Source organism: Leptidea sinapis, chromosome 31, assembly GCF_905404315.1.
Source record: "Leptidea sinapis chromosome 31, ilLepSina1.1, whole genome shotgun sequence".
In the NCBI taxonomy this organism is placed as follows: domain Eukaryota; kingdom Metazoa; phylum Arthropoda; class Insecta; order Lepidoptera; family Pieridae; genus Leptidea; species Leptidea sinapis.
Window position 1 is genome coordinate 7,311,101 of NC_066295.1, and position 24,653 is coordinate 7,335,753.

Below are 24,653 nucleotides of genomic sequence, written 5' to 3' on the forward strand. Positions count from 1 at the left end.
TGTAAAATTGATAAATTAATCCTATTTTACACCTTAGTTCACAATAATAAGATTTGATTTTAAATAATTTATGTCAATAGAGAACTTGTTTTTGACGTTAGACTTGGTTTGACTTTTGAAGTTTTGTAACTGGTATCTACTTTATGTACTGACTCAGTAAATATTAAATTATTTCATATATTTTGTACTAAATACCTACTTATACAACCTAACTAAATAAAAGTGGTAAATTGCCTTAATAACAACAAGTGAAACCCCTTAAAATATATATAATCTTTTATACTATATTATTGCTAATACATAACAACATAAGATTTACAATAATTGATTAACATAATATTATTAGTTTTGTTATTATCTTATCATTGATAAGATTATAAGAATCTATAAATTTAATGATTGTGTTTAAATTAAGCCAAATCTAACTACAATTTGGTCACTATGGCTGCTATATGGTCCATGGGTCCTGGTACTTTAGAAGTGCCTATGTCATTATTTCAAAAAAATCGTCAACGGCTTGCTGATAAATTGAAAAGTGGTGAAGTTGTTATTTTACAAGGGGGAGAAGATATCAGCCACTATGACACTGATATCCACTATGTATTTAGACAGGTAAGAAATATTTATTTCATTTTTATTATTGTTTATGGAATAAAATTACATTCTTTTATAATGGTAGGAGTAATAGTGGTCATTTATGAAAATATATTAAAATATCCTTGATTTTTCCACCATTTCAGTTATTTGCTTCTCTCTCATAGTTTTTCTATGTAATATATATCTATAAGTTTATCATCCTTAATACCTGGATATGATGATTCTCATGGATCTTCTGTATTTTCTTATGACACACAAAAACATTTTGTACAATATTTTCAAATGCCAGAAACATTCCTGTTATTACTACTATATTAAATAATGATTCCTTACGAGATTGATTGTCCACTTATTCCATAAAAAAAACTGTAGGCATAATGGCTAATTTGTATTTATAACTGTTTCAAAGTACCCATTACCCAATATCAATACTATCCAATCTCTGCCCAAAAATAAAGGTTAAGTATAATTTAATATCAAATATCACAAATTTTCTATTGTGCTCTTTTTGTGATAATTTTTGCCTTCTTTTAATTACTACTAATTATTGTGTTTGGTATATTATTGGGTTTGGATGGGTCATATGAAACTAACCCATTGGTACCCAAGATATGCTAAAAGAAAGAGAGGCAGACGGATACTAAGGTAGGAAGATGACATTAAAGAAGGTTACTAAACTAGTTTGGAGTAGAGAAGCGCGGGAGAAAGAGCACTGGAAGGTCCCAGAGGAGGCCTATGTATTTTTTTTTAAAACAATGACATATAATAGATGTGATGATTTTTTGGTGATGTTTCATATAATGTGGCTGATAGCTGTATTTTTCAATTTTATCTTGAGAAAAACATGAATTATTATACAATTTGTAAAAACATTTCTTAAAACTTATTTGACCTATCTATTAAAATGAATTTTATGTCATTCTTTATCATTAATAATAACAAAAACATTCAATTTTCATATTAATTATTTTCATGTTGTCATATGTATAGTTAATTTTATAATATTTAATATCATCTTTCTGTTTATTATACAAGTTATAATTTTATTTCATGATCATGCATAGATTATTGATGATACAGACAAGATACCTGGCAATCTTTACTTATTCACTCAACTTTAGAATCCTAGACAATTATACCGATATAAAAGGGGTGAGGGCACTTCTGGTGTGGCAAACAGGTAGGCTGAATTTGCTAGCTTCCTAGAAGCTCCCCATCAGCCCTAATTGCTCAAGGTTGAAATCTATTTTCATTGATTGACGCCTACACGTTACTTTGCGGAAATCCATAATTCTCTTATTACATATTACAACACGTCCTGAGGATGCCTCGTGCACAGGCGAAACACGCGTCGAATTGTTTAAGAACAAATATTGGCGGAATTAACACTAAACAAAACTCAAATCATTTGTATTATTGAAATCTATTGCCTTTAGCAGTCAAAGGTCGAGACCGATGAGGTAGAGGTACAGGATGACCTAGGAAAAGGAGAGGGTTTACCTGCAGGTTTACACAGACATCAAATCTCTATCTAGTAGGTAGGATTAGATCTGGTATCTCCTCTCTCATCGCGGTGAGGCTTGGAGATTGGAGAGCACGGAAACTCAAATAAGAGAATATTGCTCTGTCTTCCAAGCCGAAATGTGCGCAATTTCGAAGGTTATAATTGAGGACATCTTGAAGATGCCTGACTTGAAGGTCAAGTTAATTGTAAGGAAATTTTATATAAAAGAGTTGCCCTTTCTTCTCAGCCCTGAGGGCTATTATCTGCGGATGGGTGGTAGATTTTGACATTCAATAAGTGATTTAAAATCCTATTTTGTATGTAAATATATAATGAATTGGAATTAAAATATTTTTGTGTTTTGTAGGAAGCATACTTTACATGGGTCTGTGGTGTAAAAGAACCGGGCTGCTATTTTGCACTAGATGTGAAAACAAAGAAGTCTTATCTTTTTGTGCCCAGATTGCCTGATGAATATGAAGTTTGGATGGGCAAGTTATTAACATGTGCGCAATTTAGAAAAATATATGCAGTCGACGAAGTTTACTATGTGGATGAGGTATGAATATTTGTTTACAACTTATTTATTCAAAAGACGCAAATTTAGTTTTAACAGGATTGAATCATTAATCCTTACTGCTATTAAAAATTGGATTACTTTGTTTTAAAAGTTTGTTACTCAAGCGACCAAGAGATTTTGAACATATGATGTCAGGTGTACAGAATACATTATTAAGGGATTTTATTCGGAAAAATTTTCCGGTTTCTAATAATCTGATAATGTTTAACGAAAAACGGCGAAATAATAATATTCAAGGAAAACAATCACTTCCAACTTTGCTTCACGGTTCTCAGGGGAAGGTTGTCTGCAGAAAGCGAGTTCTGGTATCATGTTTGAAATGAATTATAATTACAACAATATGGATATTATGCTTTATGAATATGAAACAAGAACAATGGCTGTATTTCTTATTAACAACTTTGCCTTAAAGAAATTTTTTTTTTCTACTTCTGTTTTTTTAAGATATTTCATATATATAATAATATAACATATAATAATATCTTAATACACAAATAAAATTTGAAAAACAAAATTTTATGAACGATGCGGGATTCGAACCCACGACCTCCGGTGCTCTGTGCCGGTGCTCTAACCAACTGAGCCAACCATTCAAGGTTGTGGCTTTTTTCATAAAATTTTGTTTTTCAAATTTTATTTGTGTATTAATCCTAGAAGTGAGGGTTATCACTTTAAAAACATAACATATTGTTAATATCTAAATATTTCCTAAAAAATTGTGTATCAGATAGACCTCCAACTTAATAAAAGTATTAGGAGTGATAGTTCCAAAGGTTATTAAATATCAAATTTGTAAACTAACCATTACCTAAGCTAAATAAAATCAAAAATCTTGTGGACTAATAATTATCTTAAATGACAAAGATGTATATGTTTGGGCAAATAATAATTGTAGTATTTTTTTTCAGCTCCACACAATTTTGAAATCCATGAATCGTGATAAATTGCTGACCCTTGTAAGTGGCCTTATTATTCTATAGATACATCTTAATATATATAAATTACGTGTCACGTTGTTTATCCGCAATGGACTCCTAAACTAATGGAACTAATATAAATGGGGATTACTTCATGGAGTGCAGTTTAGTCCAACTTGAGACATAGGATACTTTTTATTATGATTTGGGATCCATTATTATTTTTATTTTCAATATTTGTTTTGTATGGACATATTTTCTATGAGTTACGTTACGTTATGATATTGTGACGCACGGTTTGACAGTTCCACTGTGAAACAATGTCATTATAAAAACAGGGGAGCATTTTTTACGAAATAATTCTTGATGTTTTGAGATATTATTGGCAAATTCCTATAAAACAGTAAGTTTTTACTATCTACAGAACAACATCTGTTGGGTCAGCTAGTAATATTATATATATATATATATATATATATATATATATATGATGCTACTAACTAACTGTTGTTTTTACATAAGATATTTAATGAAACTGTTGTTGCGTTTCAACACTATCTTTTGTAGATTTCATCTGTTTCTCCTCAGAAACGGCCGGAAAACAGATCTATTTATATGCATGCATATGCCGTTATAACTAGATATCTGGTAGTCATCTACAGTGCGGTTTTCAAGGAACTACCTACCTTACCTAACAATGGAAAAAACTCCCTTGTGCGGTGTTTCCAGGACGATATGACATGTGTACCATAAAAAATGTTTCAACCAAGGCCTCTCCTGTGATTCACTTAAATAAGAAGACCCGTTCGCTCGTTTGTCCTCCTCTTCAATAAAAATAAAAATAGTCCAGTAAAGCTAATGCATGCAATTTTTTTATGAAAATATGGGACGAGACTAGCAGGACGTTCAGCTGATGGTAATTGATACGCCCGGCCTATTACAATGCAGTGCCGCTCAGGATTATTGGAAAACCCAAAAATTCTGAGCGGCACTATAACGGCGCTCGTAACCTTAAGACGTAAGTTGTTAAGCCTCATTTGCCCAGTAATTTCACTAGTAACACAATAGTGCTTACACATTATTGTTTCACGGCAGTAAAAGGCGCCGTTGTGGTACCCACAATCTAGCCGGCATCCTATGCAAAGGGGCCTTCCACTGGTAAAACTAATACCTAAAATAAATAGGTAATTACACTTTAATGTAATAAATTTTAGCGTTTGTTTCATCAAGCAGTTCATAATCAAAACAATTAAAGCTTCATTTAAAAGTTACAAGTTCACCAAGTTACATACATATATACAAATGATTTAAGTTTTCTTTGTTTTTCGTTTTTAAAACAATTCGACACGTGTTTCGCCACTACACGAGGCATCCTCAGGACGTGTTGTCTCGCCAAAATCTGGCACGAGACTGAAAACAAATATTGGCGGAATTAACACAAAAGAAAACTTAAATCATTTGTATAATTATGGATTTTCGCAAAGTAACGCCTAGTTCAATAAAATTTCAGTTACATAAAGTTTTTTTTTCTTATTATTAGACTGGACCGAACACTGACAGTGGACTCACAGCAAAGGAAGCAGCTTTCGATGGAATTGATGAGTATGTCATTAGTTTCAATAAATTTGACGTAATTCCAGAAAAACTTTCCAAACCACAATCATGCCGACATTGAGTTAAGAACACAAAACTGGTCACGTGATTCATATTAACGGACTGAAAAAAAAATGGCAGCACTACTGTCACTCTTTATATGACATCATGACATAGTAGCCCAACCCACATGTATGGAATACACCAATATATTTTATTAAACTTTAAACACGAATTTCTTAAAATGTGTTGTTTGTGGCTTGGAAGTTGAAACGTTTTTCAGGAACTCCAAGAACGTCCAATGAATACATTATGTTTAATTTGAAAACAAAATTTATAAACGATGCGAGACGATCGCACGGATCGCGTTCCGTGCGTGCGCTCTTACACTTAGCCAACCGTTCGAGTGGCGTTAAGTTCATAAATCTTGATATATATTTGTTCAACTCTCAGGTTGGCTCCATCTACAGTTGATAACCTGCTCTACCCCAATATTTGCATACGAGGAATAAACCTGAGAGTTGAACAAGACATACAAGACTATACGTCACTGGCGACGTTGGCTCAGTGGAAGAGCGCTCGCAAGTAACGCGAGAGGTCGCGGGTTCGAGACCCGCATCGTCCATAATTTTTTTTTCCAAATTTGATTTCTGTAATTAATCCTAGAAGTGAGGGTTATCACTTTAAAATATAACAAATTGTTTATATTAATAATGATAATTTTGTGGAATAATTATATTGGAATATAAAAATATAAAGCTGTTGTGTTATCTGAAAAATTCCATCTGCCTGATTTGTTATTCTAATAGATTATCTCCATTTATGGAAATAAATCTAATCTAATAATAAAATTCTCGTGTCATGGTGTTAAACTTTGAACTCCTCCGACACGGCTTGACCGATTCTCATGAAATTTTGAGTGCATATTGGGTAGGTCTGAGAATCGGACAACATCTGTTTTTCATCCCCCTAAATGTTAAGGGTGGTCCACGGCAAAACTTTTTTTTTAATTTTAATGTCATTTTTTTATGATTATGAGCCAGCATTTAAAAAATACAACTTCAAATTTTCACCCATCTACGATCAACAGTTACTTTTGTATCGCGATTTTAATATCGGTGATACAACGTTTGCTGGGTCAGCTAGTTGGAATATAAAAATATAAAGCTGTTGTGTTATCTGAAAATCCCATCTGCCTAATTTGTTATTCTAACAGACTATCTCCAGTTATGGAACTAAATACATACATATGTATATATATTCGAACCGCTATGTGAAACGTCCATTTACATATTGTGAATTATAAATTGTTCAAATCTCCAGTCGCCAATCGCGCCATCTACAGGATCTACTCCAATAAAGGTCCTATTCGATTAATAGCAATATTAATAATAATAATATTGACACACTTTTTACACAAATTATCTTGCCCCAAGTTAAGCATATATAGCCTGTGTTATGGGTTACAAGACAACAATATATTTAATCCAATATACTCACTTAAACATACATAAATACATTTAAACATCCATGACTCGGAAACAAACATCCATATTCATCATATAAATGCTTGCACCTACCGAATAGGAATAGATAATATGGCTAAAAAAGGACATTCCATATACACAAACATAGTAAATCTTATATCTTTAAACGAGCAATTCTTGTATATATATACATATATAATCTGAATCTCGGAAACGGCTCCAACGATTTTCATAAAATTAAGTATGCAGGGGATTTCGGGGGTGATAAATCGATCTAGCTAGGTTTCAATTTAAAAAAAATGGTTTTATCCATGTTTGAATGAGAAACAGCTACAATAACATTAGAATACAAAGGTAAATTTCGCCACTATATACAAGACTATTATAGCTCAGATGGGACATTGGGTGATCCGGAAAGCAGAAGACCCCGGTTCGAATCCAGATGTCCTATTAGTTTTTTTTTTGTTCAAGTTTTGTACATTCTTAAAAATCCGAGCAAGGCTCGGTCGTCCGGATATTGCATTGTATAATAAGAAATAGAAAGATGAATTAATACGTAATTTTTAACCTCTATGAACTTGTCAGTTTTGATTTCCATATAATAAATGCAAAGATATTAGCCTCAACTTCCGCCGAACGTTCCTCAACACTCATCAGTCATACATCATGTGATTATAGATACTACAGTAGACAGGTGGTTATTTTAGGAACATTTTATTCATATCAAAAAGTCTTAATTGATATTTTTGCATTCATTTTAATTATCTTTTCAAATCTAGATATATTTTTTTATGAAAATTAGGGACGAGACGAGCAGGACGTTCAGCTGAAAGTAATTGATACGCCCTACGCATTTAAACGTAGTGCCGCTCAGCATTCTTGAAAAACCCAACAAATCTGAGCGGCACTACAATTGCGTTCGTCACCTTGAGACATAAGATGTAAGTCTCATTTGCCCAGTCCTTTAGACCGAAACACAGTAATGTTTACACATTACTGCTTCAGGCAGAAATAGGCGCAGTTGTGGTACCCACAATCTAGCCGGCTTCGTGTGCAAAGGAGCCGAAGTGGTGATGCGTAAAGGTTTGTATACCATTAGTAACGTTTGCGTCTATTCCGTTGGAATGACAAGTTCCTTGTGGTTTTTATGTATAACAATTTAAAGAGTCAGTATTCGTGAATACACAACACCAAAAGTCATTCGTGTACAATAAATTCGAAGTCCTTAGAGTGATTTCCGATAATTCATGATAAATCTTGTATGTTTATCTCTCCAATTTATAGGAAATGTTGTGTGCATATTGGATAGGCCTAAGAAACTTTCAACATCTAATTTTCATACCCCAAAATGAAAAGGGACCCCCCCCCCCTCCATATTTTTTGATCTTTATGTTTTTTTTTATTTTAATTTTATTATGGTTCAACATTAAAACATACACATAACTTCAAATTTTGACCTTTCCACGATTAACCCTTGTTTTTATAATCGCGATTTTTATATTGCTCTGTTCTTAGTACGATAAATTTTACGTTCGATATATTTGGTAGGTCTGAGAATCATGCTTCATCTATTTTTTAAACCCCAAAAAATTTTAATTATAGAAAATCTTTTTATTACTAACTTCATATGGCAATACAACATTTACTGGGTCAGCTAATAATTTAATATGTTGCTTTAATAACAAAACTAAGTCACCATTTTCTATTTCAGATTTAACGTGGACAATGAGACATTATTTCCAATCATTGCTGAACTGTGAGTATTTTTCTACATACATACATACTTACGATTCAAAGAGTTAGGTAGATGTGTCCGTGAGCCAAAGTCCAGATATTCTCCCCTGTATTGTAAAATAACTCATCAGTACTATTAATTTTTACCAAGTGATAAATATATCTAATCCCTACAAAGGCTTAATTTGTCAGCATGACGCGAAAACTTTGGTTCATATCTCGTATTTTTGGGTGTAATTAAACATCATCAGCCGGAAGACGTCCACTGCTGGACAAATGCCTCCCCCAAAGATTTCCATAACGATCGGTCCTGCGCTGCCCTCATCCAACGTATTCCGGCGATCTTGACCAGATCGTCGGTCCATCTTGTGGGGGGCCTACCAACACTGCGCCTTTCGGTACGTGAACGGCCCCAACGGCTATGTCCGTGGAACTATGTGCCCTGCCACTGCCACTTCAGTTTCGCAATCATTTGGACTATGTCGTTAACTTTGGTTCTCCTACGGATCTCTTCATATATGATTCTCTCTCGCAGGGAAACTCCGAGCTCTCTGAGCAACCATGAGCTTTCTCATAAGGCCCAAAGTTAGCGACCACGTCTGCGAATTATATTATGCATACTTATACTTAATTGCTCAGCATAAAGAGCCATTTTAATTGTATACACTTGTGCATCCCACGCCGTGTAAAAACCAGAGAGAAAGAAGATACCATTAAGTATAACTGTTTCTCAATAAAATAGCGAATAATGACAACCTAGATATTTTTCATACTATCCATGATGCAGTAAGACGGGCACTAGAAATGAAATTCTTCGAAAAAAAATTTTTATTAATTTTGCACTTGTACACTTATTAAGTTAGTTTAGTACAAAGTTCCTAGTTTTTCTTAACCATTTTCTATAAATTTGAGTTGTATGTCTATCTCTAATTTATTTCTACTAGCGATGACCTTGGTCTTTTAAATTCTCATTAATTATTATTTAGTTGTAATATAAGACTGTTGGTCCTACTTAATAGTAAAATAAATGACATTGGAATGACTGTATTTTCTTTCATCTTTCAGCCGAGTATTCAAAACCCCCGAAGAAATTGAAGTCATGCGATACGTCTGTAAAGTTTCGTCAGATGCCCACAAACAGGTACGGTCCACACCAGGGGTGCTCAAACGGTCGATCCCGATCGACCTGTCGATCGCGAGTGCGTTTTGAGTCGATCTCGAGAAAAAAATCCGATATATTCACAGATTTGTTTTATTTATTGATTTAGGTAACTAAAACAAAATGTAATGAATAAACTTATAACATTTATTAAATCCACAATTAGGCCAGAAGAACCCCCTCATCGCTTTCTTTTATCGAAATAATCCCCTGCTAGCGGCAAAAGGCGGCGAACCAATAAACTCGCAATTTTGAATAATTATGAGTTTTTTCATTGACATTTTAGAGCAGATCTACACTTACCTCAAGGTAGTTTTGCGCACAAAGTGCATTTTATTAGTTGACTTATAAAATGCATATTGTGCATTACACAACTAACATGCATGTCACGATGCACCTACCTAGACGACAATCCTTCACCATACATACTTGCAGGCTCTCAGAGTCGATGGATCGTAGTCTAACAATTTTGAGGTAGATCGCCAGCAATTCAGCTTGAGCACCCCTGGTCTACACTCATTACAATTAATATTTGATCCATCGTGGCTCGCACAGATAAATGTGTGTGTGGGATTATCCGATACGACTTAGGTGCTTTAAAAATGAGAGCATACTCACACATCAAAGGGCCATAACGCATTTCTTGATAATCAAGATCAAGACAAAGTGTCTATGGGCGTTAATTTTTTTAATTTCCATCACTCGTGCCACTTGCCAGTTTGCTACTCTAATATTTATATATATATATCTTAGATAATTTATACTTCTAGTAGAATCTCTTGTTGGTAGATAACCGATAAAAACAGGCCAAGAATATTAGTTTAGTGTTCGTGACAAGCTACGTCTTACACTCGCGAATTGTATGACACTTTGTGTTAGTGTGCGTGCATTGCTCCAAATAGAAGTTAATTCTAAACTCAATACTTTCGACGTTTTCACAGCTATCATAGTCTATCTAGACATGTTAATGGAGAAAGTTGTAGGTAATATGATATGTACATATCATAATATTATACATGTATAATCGTCCGCTATCGATAAAAATAAAAGATATTTAAGTATTTATTAATTGTTTTCATGTAAGTAGCTTATCTTATTATCTATTATAATGTATTTATTATTTGTGTACGGATTGTTTCCTTGGCTACTCGTATAGTATATTGTGTCTCATCATTGTGGATATTTTTCTCTGATATACAAAATTTAATTTGTACAAAAATTTTTGGACAATGCGGGACTCGAACCCGCGCCTCTCGGGTCTCTCCGAACGCTCTTAAAAGCGTCATAAAGTCTTATTTATTGCATAACATTACATTTATTTTTTCTCAAAATTTATTTCTTTAGAATTCTTTTTGATTGAGATTGGAGTCCATAATTTTTTTAATAAATAATGTGGAAATATACTTAAGAAATCTACTTCAAATATTGTGGGTGCCATTTCCTTGTAGGATACACCTGCAACGCTACGTATACCGAGAAACTTGTTGAACAGTGGTGTGCAAAATAACGGGAATACGAATAAATTAATGTCATCATGAAGAATAATCTCCATGATATTATATTGTTTAAAAAAAAACTCGAGAAATTATAAAAAAAAATAACGGATTCAAACACGATATATATTAAGCCAAACAAATTTTGGTACATTGTGAAGTCTCTTTGAAATTTTTTTTTTATATTGTTTCCTAAAGAAAACAATACAGTCGATTTAAGAAACTTATCACGTTTTTGAAGTCGGCTAAATAGACATCTTTATGATAGTCGAACACTAAATCCAGCGTAGCAACAAAGTTAAGCGCAGTTATATCACTTCTAGTACCCTTCATTCAAATTTCTATGTTATATTTTCGTGAATGGAATGGAAGTATGAATCAGTACTGATGTTTACTTTCTATTATGTGTTGTTATCAGGTAATGTTATACGCGAAGCCGGGTTTAAAAGAGTACCAATGTGAGTCCGTGTTTCTGGACCACTGCTACCGCGTCGGCGGGTGTCGCCACGTGTCATACACGTGCATCTGTGGCTCGGGCGACAACGCGGCGACACTACATTACGGGCATGCCGCCGCTCCTAACAGCAAGACATTGGAAGACGGCGATATGTGGTGAGTAAACAGTTTTTTTTTATGAAAATAAGGGACGAGACGAGCAGGAGGTTCAGCTGATGTGAATTGATGTGCCCTACCCATTACAATGCAATGCCGCTCAGGATTCTTGAAAAACCCAAAAATTCTGAGCGGCACTACAATTGCGCTCGTCACCTTGAGACATAAGATGTTAAGCACAGTAATTTCACTAGCTACGGCGCCCTTCAGACCGAAATATTTATATAGTATTTATAAATATATCAAATTCAGATATTTTTATTCAAAATATGATTTTAAATCACTTAGCCCAGATTTCACCAATAACACTTTAAACTGAGTTCAATAAAACCCAGTTTTACGTAAACAAGTACAAATGCCGGTCTTGATCTCGATTAAACACAAAGCGATTTCACTTATACCTTTTGAGTGTGTTGACGTGAACTGAGTTTACATGCCATAAACAATGGAATGTTTCATATACCTGTCAAAACTGTCATCGATAAGTATGAACGAAATCAGAGTTGTTATATGTCAAAGACTACCTATAGCCCAGTGGTTAGTGACCCTGCCTACTGAGGTCCCGGGTTCGAATCCCGGTAGGTGCAATCATTTATATGATGAATATGGAGGTATATTTCCGAGTCATGGATGTTTATATTTATTTATGTATGTTTAAGTTAGTATATCGTATTAAATATATTGTTGTCTTGCAACCCATAGCACGGGCTGCCTAATTTGGGGCAAGATAATTTGTGTAAAATAGTGTCCATATTAAATAAATTTAATATTAAATAAATATTATTAAATGTTTCTATTACGATAGTGACAGCTCTTGGACGCGATCAAATATGTTACGTCCATAATCAGCTGCGAACTAAGTACGATATAAAGTGAACGTTATTAGCGAACACATAAATTTGCTTCCCTTTAAAACATTTAACTAAATGAGCCTTCTGTACTACTGTTCTTTATACTGTGTTTAAGGATAGCGTTATGCTATACAACCTCAGTCACACGTAAAGATTTAATAATTTACCCCATATTTTGCTCCCTTACTGGCTATTTGCGGCGTCATTATTTTCTAATTCAATTTATATTTATTTAAAATCAATTATTACAAAACTGAATCTACCCTGAGAAGAACTGGCGAAACAAAGGCCAAAACGGTATATGATTTAACTTCAGATCATAGGGCCATACAAATATCTTTTATGCAGCAACCTTTAGCTGTATAAACATGTGTTTACAGCTTGTTTGATATGGGCGGAAATTACGCGGGATATGCTGCCGACATAACGTGCTCCTACCCTGCCAACGGAAAGTTTACTGACGACCAAAAACTTATCTACGAAGCTGTTCTCAACGCCAGAGACGCAGTTATAAGGTGCGATATATTATCTATACTAACATTATAAAGAGGTAAGGCTAGAGAGGTTGTAGGGGGTAATCTCTCATACTTTATCAACTTAACCAATGTTAAAAATTCTATTGCCAAAAAGCCCCATTATATTTTGTATAAGTGTATTTTATATAATAATAAAAAGACTATTTCTTGGCAGTGTATAGTCTAAAGATATTTAAACCGAAATCATATGTGTGATTAAAAATACAAATTGTGTCTCAATTCAGTCGCTAGTCACATCACTGTCACGGACAGAGCACAGTTCTGGTAAGGTTATAAGTATGTGGCTTCCCCTCCTGTCTGCGCTATCTGCGGTCGTACCGATGCGATCCATTGCGAATCGGTACTCGTAAATAGGCGTGTCGCGTACACGAAAGTAGTTGTACGCGTTTTGTATTCTAGTGCAACAACACGATTAACATAACATTAGCAGCGGTCTAAAGGGTTATAAACAGTAATTAAAATGGAGTCATAAATTACAGAGAGGCAACGCCGGGCGTGAAGTGGACAGACATGCACCTGACTGCGAACCGAGCCATGCTGCAGCACCTGAAGGAGGGTGGGCTGCTGAAAGGAGATGTGGAAGATATGATCAATGTAACTTTTTTTTTAAATATTAACTAGAAGTAGAACAATAGCTGCCAAACCTCACTTTATTATGACAGTAAGGGACGAGACGAGTAGGACGTTCCGCTGATGGTAATTGATACGCCCTGCCCAAAAAAATGCAGTGTCGCTCAGGTTTCTTGAAATTGCGCTCGTCACCTTGAGACTTAATAGATATTAAGTCTCATTGGCCTAGTAATTTCACTAGCTCGGCGCCCTCAAGATCGAAACAAGCTCTTTTTAATAAGATATACAATTATTACAAAAATTATTGCTATAAAATAATCATAATCTAGTCCCAGGCTGTCCGTTCGCTTAGATAGATATTCAGCTGTGGAGTAGTAGGACTTACGACAGAGCCATTGTTTAGTAAAACATTTTTATTTATTGATAATGCCTGAACAGCGACTGGGACACTATAAAATTGTATCCAGTGACGTCAAATACAGCAGCAAATTTTTTATAAAGGATAAAATCATAATAATTAAATAATTTTAAGCCGATGTGTATATATATAGTGGGCAGGCACATAAGCACATAGAGGAATTTGCTAGAAACTGTGACAATCATAATGTTAACACGAGGAACAAAGTCTATCTTGAATGGGTGGTAGTTTTAGCCGTTCAATAAGTGATTTTGAATATAAATATTTTAATTAGAATTTGTAAATTTGTATTTTTTAATAAAATTCATTCAAAATGAATGTCGTTCCAGCACGGCGTGAACGCGATACTGCAGCCACATGGGCTAGGGCATCTCATAGGTCTGGACGTCCACGACGTGGGCGGCTACCTGCCTCACTGCCCCCCTCGTCCAGACGGCCCCCTGGGTAGACTCCGGACCGCCAGGGTTCTGCAGTCTACGATGCTGCTCACCATAGAACCGGGATGCTACTTCATAGACAAGGTGCTTCGGGTTTTCGTCTTCCATAGCTACTCACCACAGACATATTTAGCAGTTCTGTTCGAAGTCAATCCATCGAACAGCATTGTATTACAAATATTGCTTAGTAGATAAAATTAATTGTAATAAAATGTGTTGCCTTTAGTAAGGCAGTACGCGTTTAACCATTGATCGGTCCCGTCCTAGTTACCATTAACCATTTGTTTATAACCATTACAGCACTGGTCCGAGTAACCATTTTAACCAATTAATAGTAGAATCTGCGTACTCACAAGTAGAACCATTAATTATAGTTATTTAGCAAGTGTCATAGATTAGTTTAGTAACTTAAGTAAATAAATACTTTTACCATAAAACCAATATACATTTATCTACCCTGAGTGCAGCCCTTTTCATGGTCCTTCGAGCCTAAGAAAATCCTTTTCAAGTTCTTTTTACTATTGCTATTATTCCGTATTGTGCTTATAAAGAAACTCATGGTCGCTCAGAGGGCAATGGACAGGGCTATGCTCGGAGTTTCCCTGCGAGATCGAATCAGAAATGACGAGATCCGTAGGAGAACCAAAGTAAATAGGCTATGGTTGAGAAACTGAAGTAGCAGTGGGCAGGACACATAGCTCAATGGACAGGGTGGGGCAGTAAAGTCCTCGAATGGCGACCACGTACCGGAAGACGCATTATAGGTAGGCTCCCCACAAGATGGACCAATGAGCTGGTCAAGATCGCCGGAAAAGGTTGGATGAGGGCAGTGCAAGACCGATCGTCGTGGACATCTTTGGGGAGGCCTTTGTCCAGCGGTGGATATCTTGGTGATAATGTTTCTTCCGGTGCTATCTTTAGTCAGAGTGACGGCCAATGTGTGATCGGGGCTGATGGTTTAAGACTCAATTTACATTGGAACTATTATCACTAAAATTATGATATCTATCCATTAAATCAATGGTCGTCAACATGGCCTCCAGTACCGTAAGGGTGAGCTATTGTGGTCCTGGGGGGATTAAAAACTCTAAACATCATTAGTTTCTTAATAATTTTCAGTCACTTGTACTGGAAAATATCAGAATTATTTATAGCTTAGATAATTTATGCGTCTAGAGCCTCTTGCTGCTAGATAACTGATGAAAACAGGCCAGGTTTATTGCTTTAGTGACAAACTACGCTTAACACTTGCATTGCTCAAAATAGAGGTTAACTATCAACCTCAATTTTTTTCGATGTTTTCACTGTCTATCAAGACATACAAATGATCTAAGATTGTGAAGAAGTGGCATTAAACTCATTGCCACCTATAATCTATATTTACAGTTTCAGCATTTTACATTATATTTTATATAATGTTTGTTAAATTTTGACTTACTTTTGTAAGTAACCTCCCTTGTTTCCGGGAAATTATGACATGGTTACCTTCAAAAGAAGCGCGTACACCTTCTTTAAAGGTCGACAATGCTCCTGGGATTCCTCTGGTGTTGCAAAATAATGTGGGCGGCGGTGATTACTTAAGACAAGGTGACCCGAACGCTAGTTTATCCTCCTTTTTATTAAAAAAAAAGTTAAGCATGCATATTTATTCCTTTTTTGGGTTAAAGTAGATCAGTGGGAGGCTCCTTTGCACAGGACGCCGGCTAGATGAAGTGCCACAACCTATTTCTGCCGTGAAGCAATAATTTGTAAGCATTACTAGTGAAATTACACATCTTCTGTCTCGAGGTGACGAGCGAAGTTGTAATGTGCAATTTTTGGGTTTTTCAAGATTCCTGAGCGGCACTACATTGTAATGGGCAGGGCGTATCAATTACCATCAGCTGAACGTACTGATCGTCTCGTCCTTGTAATTCGGTACTACTTCTTTAATGTTGCCTGAAATGATTAAATAACTTTCAGCTACTAGACAGAGCTCAAGCAGATCCCAAGCTGTCGCGATTCTTCAACTGGGAGCGTGTGAACAGCTTCCGCGGCTTCGGCGGTGTTCGGATCGAGGATGATGTACTCATCACTGATGATGGAGTTGAGAACCTCACCTTCGTACCCAGGACGTAAGCATGCATTACTTTGAAGAATACTAATATATTCTTTAAAGGTATACATTCAGTTACCAGTGGGATGCTCCTTTGCACAGGATGCCGGCTAGATTATGGGTACCACAACGGCGCCTATTTCTGCCGCGAAACAATAATGTGGGCAAATGAGACTTAACATCTTGTGTCTCAAGGTGACGACCGAGAGTTGTTGTGTGGCTCAGAAATTTTGGGGTTTTTCAAGAATCCTGAACGGCACTGCATTATAATGGGCAGGTAAACGTCCTGCTCGTCTCGTCCCTTATTTTCATTAAAAAAAAATAGATTTCATTCCTTTACTAGGTAATATACAGGTATCCCGCAGCTATACCACATGGAGGGAAGTAAGGGCAGACTTTATATTAATTTAAAAAGCTATTAAAATTGCATTCATAGTTTTTTTTAAATAATAATTGATTGAACCGCGAATCGGATATGATCAGCGGTGGGCTTACACCAGGGGCAGTTGGGGAAAGTGTCCAGGGCGGCGAATTTTTTAGGGCGGTAAAATTTTGAATGCGAAAAAAAATTTTTAGTCTTAAGCGTTCAGATTGCGAAGATTTAATCGACCAATTTGCAATTCAATGAGTCAGACGTGTTTGCGGAAAAATTTATGTAATATAATTATGAGTCACCCTTAGTGCCAAATTTATAATTGTTAGAAAAAGACAAATATTTATTCATGTTTTTAGAATATATAACATATTAAAAGGTTTCTGCAATAAATTAGTTATTTTAGTTTTGAAAAATAAAATATATAAAGTATAAGTTAAAGTAAAATTCCAGTATTGGGTGGATTTTTTTCCGGTGCCCAGGGGCGGCATTAAGTTTAGATCCGGCCCTGGATATGATAATGTCAGTTGTATATCCTTACTGGAAAAAACAGCTTTTCATTTTTCTAAACAAATGTTTACATGAAATCTTAAAATTCATTGGGTTCCTTTTTTTACCGATTCTATATTATTTAGCAAATAATAAACCTTATGACAAAGCCTTTGGATCGGTATGATAAAGCTACAATGTATTTTTCTCTCGTGTAGCGGGTTTGCATGAAATTTGATCTACGGTCTAAATACTACGAGTATATAGAATCTGAATTTTGAACTATCTAAATTGAGCGTCTTCTGTTTATTACAATAATGTATTTTAATCTGAAACATGTTTTTTTTTATGAAAATAGGAGACGAGACGAGCAGGACGTTCAGCTGATGGTAATTGATACGCCCTGCCCATTACAATGAAGTGCCGCTCAGGATTCTTGAAAATCCCCAAAAATTCTGCAACTGCGCTCGTCACCTTGAGACATAAAATGTTAAGTCTCATTCGCCCAGTAATTTCACTAGCTACGGCGCCCTTCGGACCGAAACACAGTAATGCTTAGACATTACTGCTTCACGGCAGAAATAGACGCCGTTGTGGTACCCATAATCTAGCCGGCATCCTGTGCAGAGGAGCCTCCCACTGGTAAATCCATCCAATCCTCCACATGTGTTGTTTATGTAATAATTTGATGTTTTATGATATTAAGTTATATATAATAATTATCTATATTACAGGGTTGCGGAAATTGAAGAGCATATGAAAAATGGAGCAAATTTCAAATGAACGAAAAAACTTTTTATATAATTTTATAAACAATATCTTATGTTTTTAAAGTGATAACCCTCACTTCTAGGATTAATACACAAATAAAATTTGAAAAAAACAAAAATTTATGTACGATGCGGGATTCGAACCCACAACCTCCGGCGTTCCGTGCCGGTGCTCTAACCAACTGAGCAAACCGTTCGAGTACTGCCTCGTTATAAAATTCTGTTTGCTTTGTTTAAATGTCAGGTTGTTTTGCTTCTTAGCTCAGTTGGTTAGAGCACCGGCACAGAACGCCGGAGGTCGTGGGATCGAATAAAGGCATTTATTTTCTCAAAATTGATTCCTTGAGAAGAAGCGGTGTAAGAAACTCCCAGCATTCTTTTTTTGCGCTCTTTTCAATAAAAATATACGATATTGTACAGTCATTTCTATCGCTATAAAATAATCACAATCACTAGATTTAAAAATTCCTGGGACTACCCAGGCTGTCCGATCATTTAGATATTCAGCAGTGGAGTAATAGGATTTACGACAGAGCCATTTTTTTTATAAAACATTTAAATTTATTTATAGATAATGCCTGAACAGTGGCTGGGACTTTATTGTAGAAGTGTATACATTTACCCTTAAAGCTATTATGTATCTTATGAAGCCTACTAGAATTAGTTACAAGCAATCCCTTATTTCTAGTGTTAGAATCCCGCATCGTTCATAAAATTTTGTTTTTCAAATTTAATTTGTGTATAATTTTATAATATAAAGTGTACTTATGCCTAACCTACGTTATATTATATTGTATATTTTGAATTGGCAAAGTGATAAAAATAAATATTATCAACGTTTTATCAATACTTTTAAAGAAACGTTTGCAAGTTAAATTATTATTACTGTTTCTTACTATAAGTGTAATGTAGCCATTTATTAACAATGTGATACTGAAAAGTTTATTGTTGTGTTTATCAGATTTAACTTATAAATATTTTTATCAATATTGTATCTTTTTTTTTACCTACCTAAATTTTTATCAACGTAACCTTATCTCAATCCATTAAGAAATCATTGCGAAAACCTCAAGTTTTTTCTTGTATGTAAATCATTTAAAAGTAACAAAGAATATAATTTCGGACAATTTTTTTATGAGCCTATCGCATCCCACTGCTGGGCAAACGTCTCCCCTGCCTCCATTTATGGGGTCGTGTGCCAGTTCCGATCAGTTCTTATTACAGTCTGCTCGACGTGTGCTCGTCTTGAGGCACCCAATGCGTGACGACCTGTGCATATTGTGTGACTGTGTTTATCCGAAGTACTTGCCCAGCCCAGTTCCGCTTCCACGGAATTTTCTTCCACGTCACCAATGGACAAACCAACCCACCTCTGGGGCGCAGTTTAGTATTTCTAATGCGATGGGTTAGTTTAAGTCTCAGAATACTGCGCTCTATACAAATATTCTGGTGATTATTTTAATGATTTATTTTTTTATTATTTTGATATATTTCTTTTGTGCGTCTGTTGTAGCTGAACTCCTCCTAAACGGCTGGACCGATTTTAATGAAACTTTCTGTGTGTTCCAGTGAATTTGAGATTGGTTTAGATTCTCAACTCCGTCCATAGATTCGAGAATGGTTTATATTCACAATTGAACTGACTCCTAAACGGCTGGACCGATTTTGATGATTTTTTTGTGTGTTCCAGTGAATTTGAGATTGGTTTAGATTTTCAACTCCGTCCATATTCTCCTGCTCATGTGTATGTTAGTGAACTCCTCCTAACGGCTCGACCGATTTTTCAAATTTAAGACGTGTGTACAGGACAACGTCTGTCGGATCCACTAGTATATAAATATAATGAAAACGGTCTTTGTTTGAGGCTTTCACGCCTAAACCACTGATCGCATCGACATGAAACTACCACCATTCGATGCGAAATTTACCCAAGATGGTTTATTGCTATTTACTTTATTGTAATTGTAATAAAATGAATAAAATTTTATTTATTTCCCTTAAATATTCGCCTAGGCGGGAAGGGCTAGTTTATTCATATAGATACAATAACGCCCGTATCCTACTGGCAGGCACAGATTATAGTCTTTCGTTTGTCACGATCTTCGCATTCTTGCCTGACTTCTACTAGCATTAAAGCTTTTGTATAATACGTGGGAGTGTTCCAACCATAGACTTAGAATATACAAACGTATAGACGACCTGACAGTCTGTATGCGAGACCAATATTGTTTGGTCAGTGTGTGCGTTAGTTAGTGTTTTATTTGAAATACTAAAGAGCAAGTTAAGCGTAGCTTTTTTTATGAAAATAAGGGACGAGACGCGCAGGACGTGAATGCAGTGCCGCTCAGGATTCTTGAAAAACCCCAAAAATTCTGAGCGGCACTACAACTGCGCTCGTCACCTTGAGACATAAGATGTTTAGTCTCATTTGCCCAATAATTTCACTAGCTACGGCGCGAAACACAGTAATGCTTACACGTTACTACTTCACGGCAGAAATAGGAGCCGTTGTGGTACCCATAATCTAGCCGGCATCCTGTGCAAAGGAGCCTTCCACTGGTATGAATTAGATTCGCTTAGGTACCTTTTCTGTCTTGCTGTATCTTCTTTAGAGTCTATAGTTCTATATATTATTATTATTACTATACTTTAATTTATAAAGACAGACTAGCGGACCCGACAGACGTTGTCCTGTACACACTTGTTAAATTTGAAAAATCGGTCCAGCCGTTAGGTTGAGATCATTAACATATGTAGGAGAATTATATGTCGACTGTATTGAGAATCTAAACCAATCTCAAATTCACTGAAACACAAAAAATCATCAATTTTGGTGCAACCGTTTGGAGATAGTTCAATTGTGAATATAAACCATCCTCGAATCCACTTGAACACACACAAAAATTCAGTAAAATCGGTCTAGCCATTTAGGAGGAGATCACTGTCAACACACGTACACGTTATATATATAAAGATTATAAAGGCGCAATGTACCAATAGTCACAATGCTGCTTACCCAATAACTGCAAACTACTGTTTTTCTAGGTCTATGTTATATCGAGATAATTATTATTATAAATCGTTCATTTGAGATATTAGCAACCATTAAATTAAAAGTTTAAAACATCCGAAAAACGAATACTAAAAAAACAGACTAATTTTGAAACGGTAAAGAAAAATAATAAATAACAAACCACTATTTCACACCTAAGAAGCCAAAAGAAGTGAGTTTATTTGTTTTATCTACACCCATGCTTTAAATCCTCTATTAAAGATTCTGAAACAGTTAGCTTATTGCCAACATTAAAACACCCAATGTTCTAATAACCATTACTTCATCCAAACGAGTGTTGTATTGTTGTACTGAATTTCATAACAACACTCCTGTTTTTTTTTTCGATCCCTTCATGCGCAAAGAGTTTCAACAGACCGTCACAAACTTATGGCTCTATGCGTGGTTTCTGTATGAATTTCAAAAAAAGAACATTTTCGTTTACGCGCGTTCCACACTACCAGAACGTCGCGGTTATTCGAATCCCCGCCATTTTTCTTCGATATTTTTATTGTTTTGTTTACAAAAAATGAGCGATTCATTTTAAACGCTGCAAATGAACATTATATTTGAGTGAATTTTAATTATTGCACTATACAAAATGTAAATTACTACTAAAATAAATAATTGTTTCAATACTTAGTTTATATGTATATAATCAGTAATTAATGATATTAGTTTACTACTAGAACTGGTGTTTTAGTGTTAGCAGTAGGCTAACTGTTTCAGAATCTTTTAGACGATTCATATTCTCATTCAGTCGTCGCTCGCGACACAATGCGCGTGCACATGTGTGGCTAACGGGTAATTGTTTCGCAGTGATTAAGTAATTATTGGTAATTACGTAACTCCGCGTGAATTATGACGGACCAAGTGGTTATTATTATTAACGAATTTTTGGCATTTTGTCAAAATAAAATAGATATTATGGACGAGCTTTTGTACAAATATGCGCCTCTAATTTTACTGACTAGGAAGTAGAATCAGGTAAAAACAATCTTTTCAACGCTCTTTCTGGTGAGGGACTTAAACTCATCCAACGGAAGGGTGAAGACAAGCGGAAAAAAAACATCCGTGACGTCCTCAAGGTGTTTCACGAGATCAAGCCCGACCTACCCTACGTCGCGAAAGACCTTAATCGACTCCCATCTGTGTCATTTGATCACGTGGATGTGACACGACTATTGAAGGATATTCTTATTCTAAAGACAGAACTACAACACCTACGTAATGATTCAATCTCTAAACTAGAGATGGATAATTTGAAGACGAGTATTGTTACGGAAGTATGTTCTCGCATCGGGCCGTCTTCCGACACGCGAAATGTACCTGTACGATCGCGCAATAAGGTCGAGAATGCCGGAACGAAGCTACTGAACACTGATAAGACCCGTGCAATACTTACCTCACCCCTGCCGAGGCGCAAGCGCTCGGACTCACTGGACACGGTTGTATCGCCACCGTCTTATCGCAAATCGAACATCGATGCAACGTATAAATGTCGACCCTATGCGTACGGGCTGCAAAGCTGTGAATGAACATGATGACGACGGATTCACAGTTTTTGTGAATAACAGAAAAAAGCGGCAGCTACGTAACAACAACAGATGTGGCACTGCAACGGATCCTAGCAAATTAAAAGTAGCACAGTTACCCGAAGCTATCTATTTGTCGAGATTGGAGATAACGTGTACTGTTGAGGACGTCAAGGAGCACATAGAATCGAAGGGAGCACAAGCTATTGACGTTCTGATGTTACCACAGAGGAAAGAATTGGATTTTAGGTCCTTCAAGATTATTGTTGCGAAACAGAATCTTTACACATTTTTAAGCACGGAGTTCTGGCCTGCAGACTTGGTTTTTAGAAAGTTTAGGGAACGTTTTCCTAACGTAATTAAAACTAAGTAATATGAATAATACACCCATCACAATAAAAATGATTACGTTTAATTGTAAAAATATCAAGACGTCGTTGCAACACATACGGGATTTGTGTGGAGAAGCGGATCTAGTCGCCCTACAGGAGACCTGGCTCTTGATAAAGATTTTAGTTGCATGGCTAGGTCCTCGGTAGACCTTTCTGCGGGGGTCCTGAGGGGCCGGCCCTACGGCGGACTCGCGCTGCTCTGGAGAAAGTCCAAGTTTCCTAATGTTTCTAATGTGAACTGCTCTAGTGATAGGATGATAGCTATTCGAGTGGTCAATGGCGCACAGTCATTTATGGTATTTAGTGTGTACTTACCAACTGATAAGCAAGACAACGTTCCCGAATTTACAGATTGTTTGGCGCAGATGAGTGCCATCATTGACGAAAATGACATTCCACTAGTTTATATTTTAGGTGATTATAATGCCCACCCTAGTGCCAAGTTTGGATATCAATTATTGACTTTTTGTGATGAGCAAGAACTTTTATGTGCGGACATTGACGTGTTAGGTATATACTCAGACACACATACATTTGTCAGTGACGCGCACGGTTCTCGTAGGTGGTTGGACCATTGCGTGACGACTCAGGCGGCGCGTGACACTATTGTGTCTGTCAGTGTTATGTACGGTGTGTACACATCAGACCACCTACCATTGTGCGTGGAGTGTAAGATTGATCCCTGTTTTAGTGTAAAATCAGTCGAGAGCCGGGCACTGCCCGCTAATAATTATAAGATACGTTGGGGGAATAGAAATGTTAGTCAAATAGATAGTTATTTCGAATATTGTAAGTGTGAACTTGAGAGGGTGAGTATGAATGAATGTGTAAATTGTATAAATGAGTGTAGTAGTTGTGTAAGTAGCGATAGCGACGACTGTTTTAAAAGTATAGACGAATATTACGATAGGATTATTAACGTTTTACAAGTAGGTGCCGTAAAATGTTCTGATGTGCGCCCTATAAACAAAAATCGGAAGCCTGTAACCGGATGGAACCTCCATGTCAAGGAAAGTCATCAAGCGGCTCGGCTTGCTTATGAATGCTGGTTAGTGACTGGCAGGCCGTCCACGGGCGACATATATGAAAGAATAGTAGATAGTAGAAAGGTATTTAAAAATAAAGTGAAATGGTGTGTTCGTAATGAGGAAATGATTAAGATGGACATTTTGGCTATGTATAGAAGAGAAAAAAAAATCCCAAATTTTTGGAATGCAACAAAAAAAAATGCAACACAAACATAGTCTACCTGTATCTGTGGATGGCTTGCAGAAGCCCAGAGAAATAGCAGAACTATTCGCCTCGAAGTTCAAAATTCACTCGATGCCAGCACAAAGCCCGGAGATGGTAACTTTCCCTGTTCTTCCTGCGAAACCTGTAGTACAGTTCACAGTCAGTACAATTCGAGGAATGAAGCGGGGCAAGTCTCCAGGCCATGACGATCTTAGTATAGAGCACA

At 36.0% G+C, this 24,653-nt stretch overlaps 2 protein-coding genes and 1 non-coding gene across 3 annotated transcripts in view; 1 reads left to right on the forward strand and 2 right to left on the reverse strand.

Moving 5' to 3' along the window:
• The window catches only part of LOC126974079 (ATP-binding cassette sub-family B member 10, mitochondrial), a 220,971-nt gene that overhangs the window by 54,531 nt on the left and 141,787 nt on the right, over positions 1-24,653 (reverse strand). The gene's annotated exons all lie outside the window — the stretch shown is intronic.
• Positions 158-19,204, forward strand: LOC126974099 (xaa-Pro dipeptidase). Its single transcript, XM_050821504.1, has 12 exons — positions 158-612; positions 2,469-2,660; positions 3,590-3,637; positions 5,139-5,200; positions 8,390-8,434; positions 9,478-9,553; positions 11,483-11,676; positions 12,908-13,042; positions 13,543-13,657; positions 14,381-14,572; positions 16,451-16,602; positions 18,180-19,204. Exons 1-12 carry the CDS (start codon positions 442-444, stop codon positions 18,226-18,228), a joined length of 1,431 nt encoding a protein of 476 aa, XP_050677461.1. The 5' UTR covers positions 158-441; the 3' UTR covers positions 18,229-19,204.
• Trnas-aga (transfer RNA serine (anticodon AGA)) lies at positions 3,201-3,274 on the reverse strand. Its single transcript has one exon. It is a non-coding gene; the product is annotated as a tRNA-Ser (tRNA).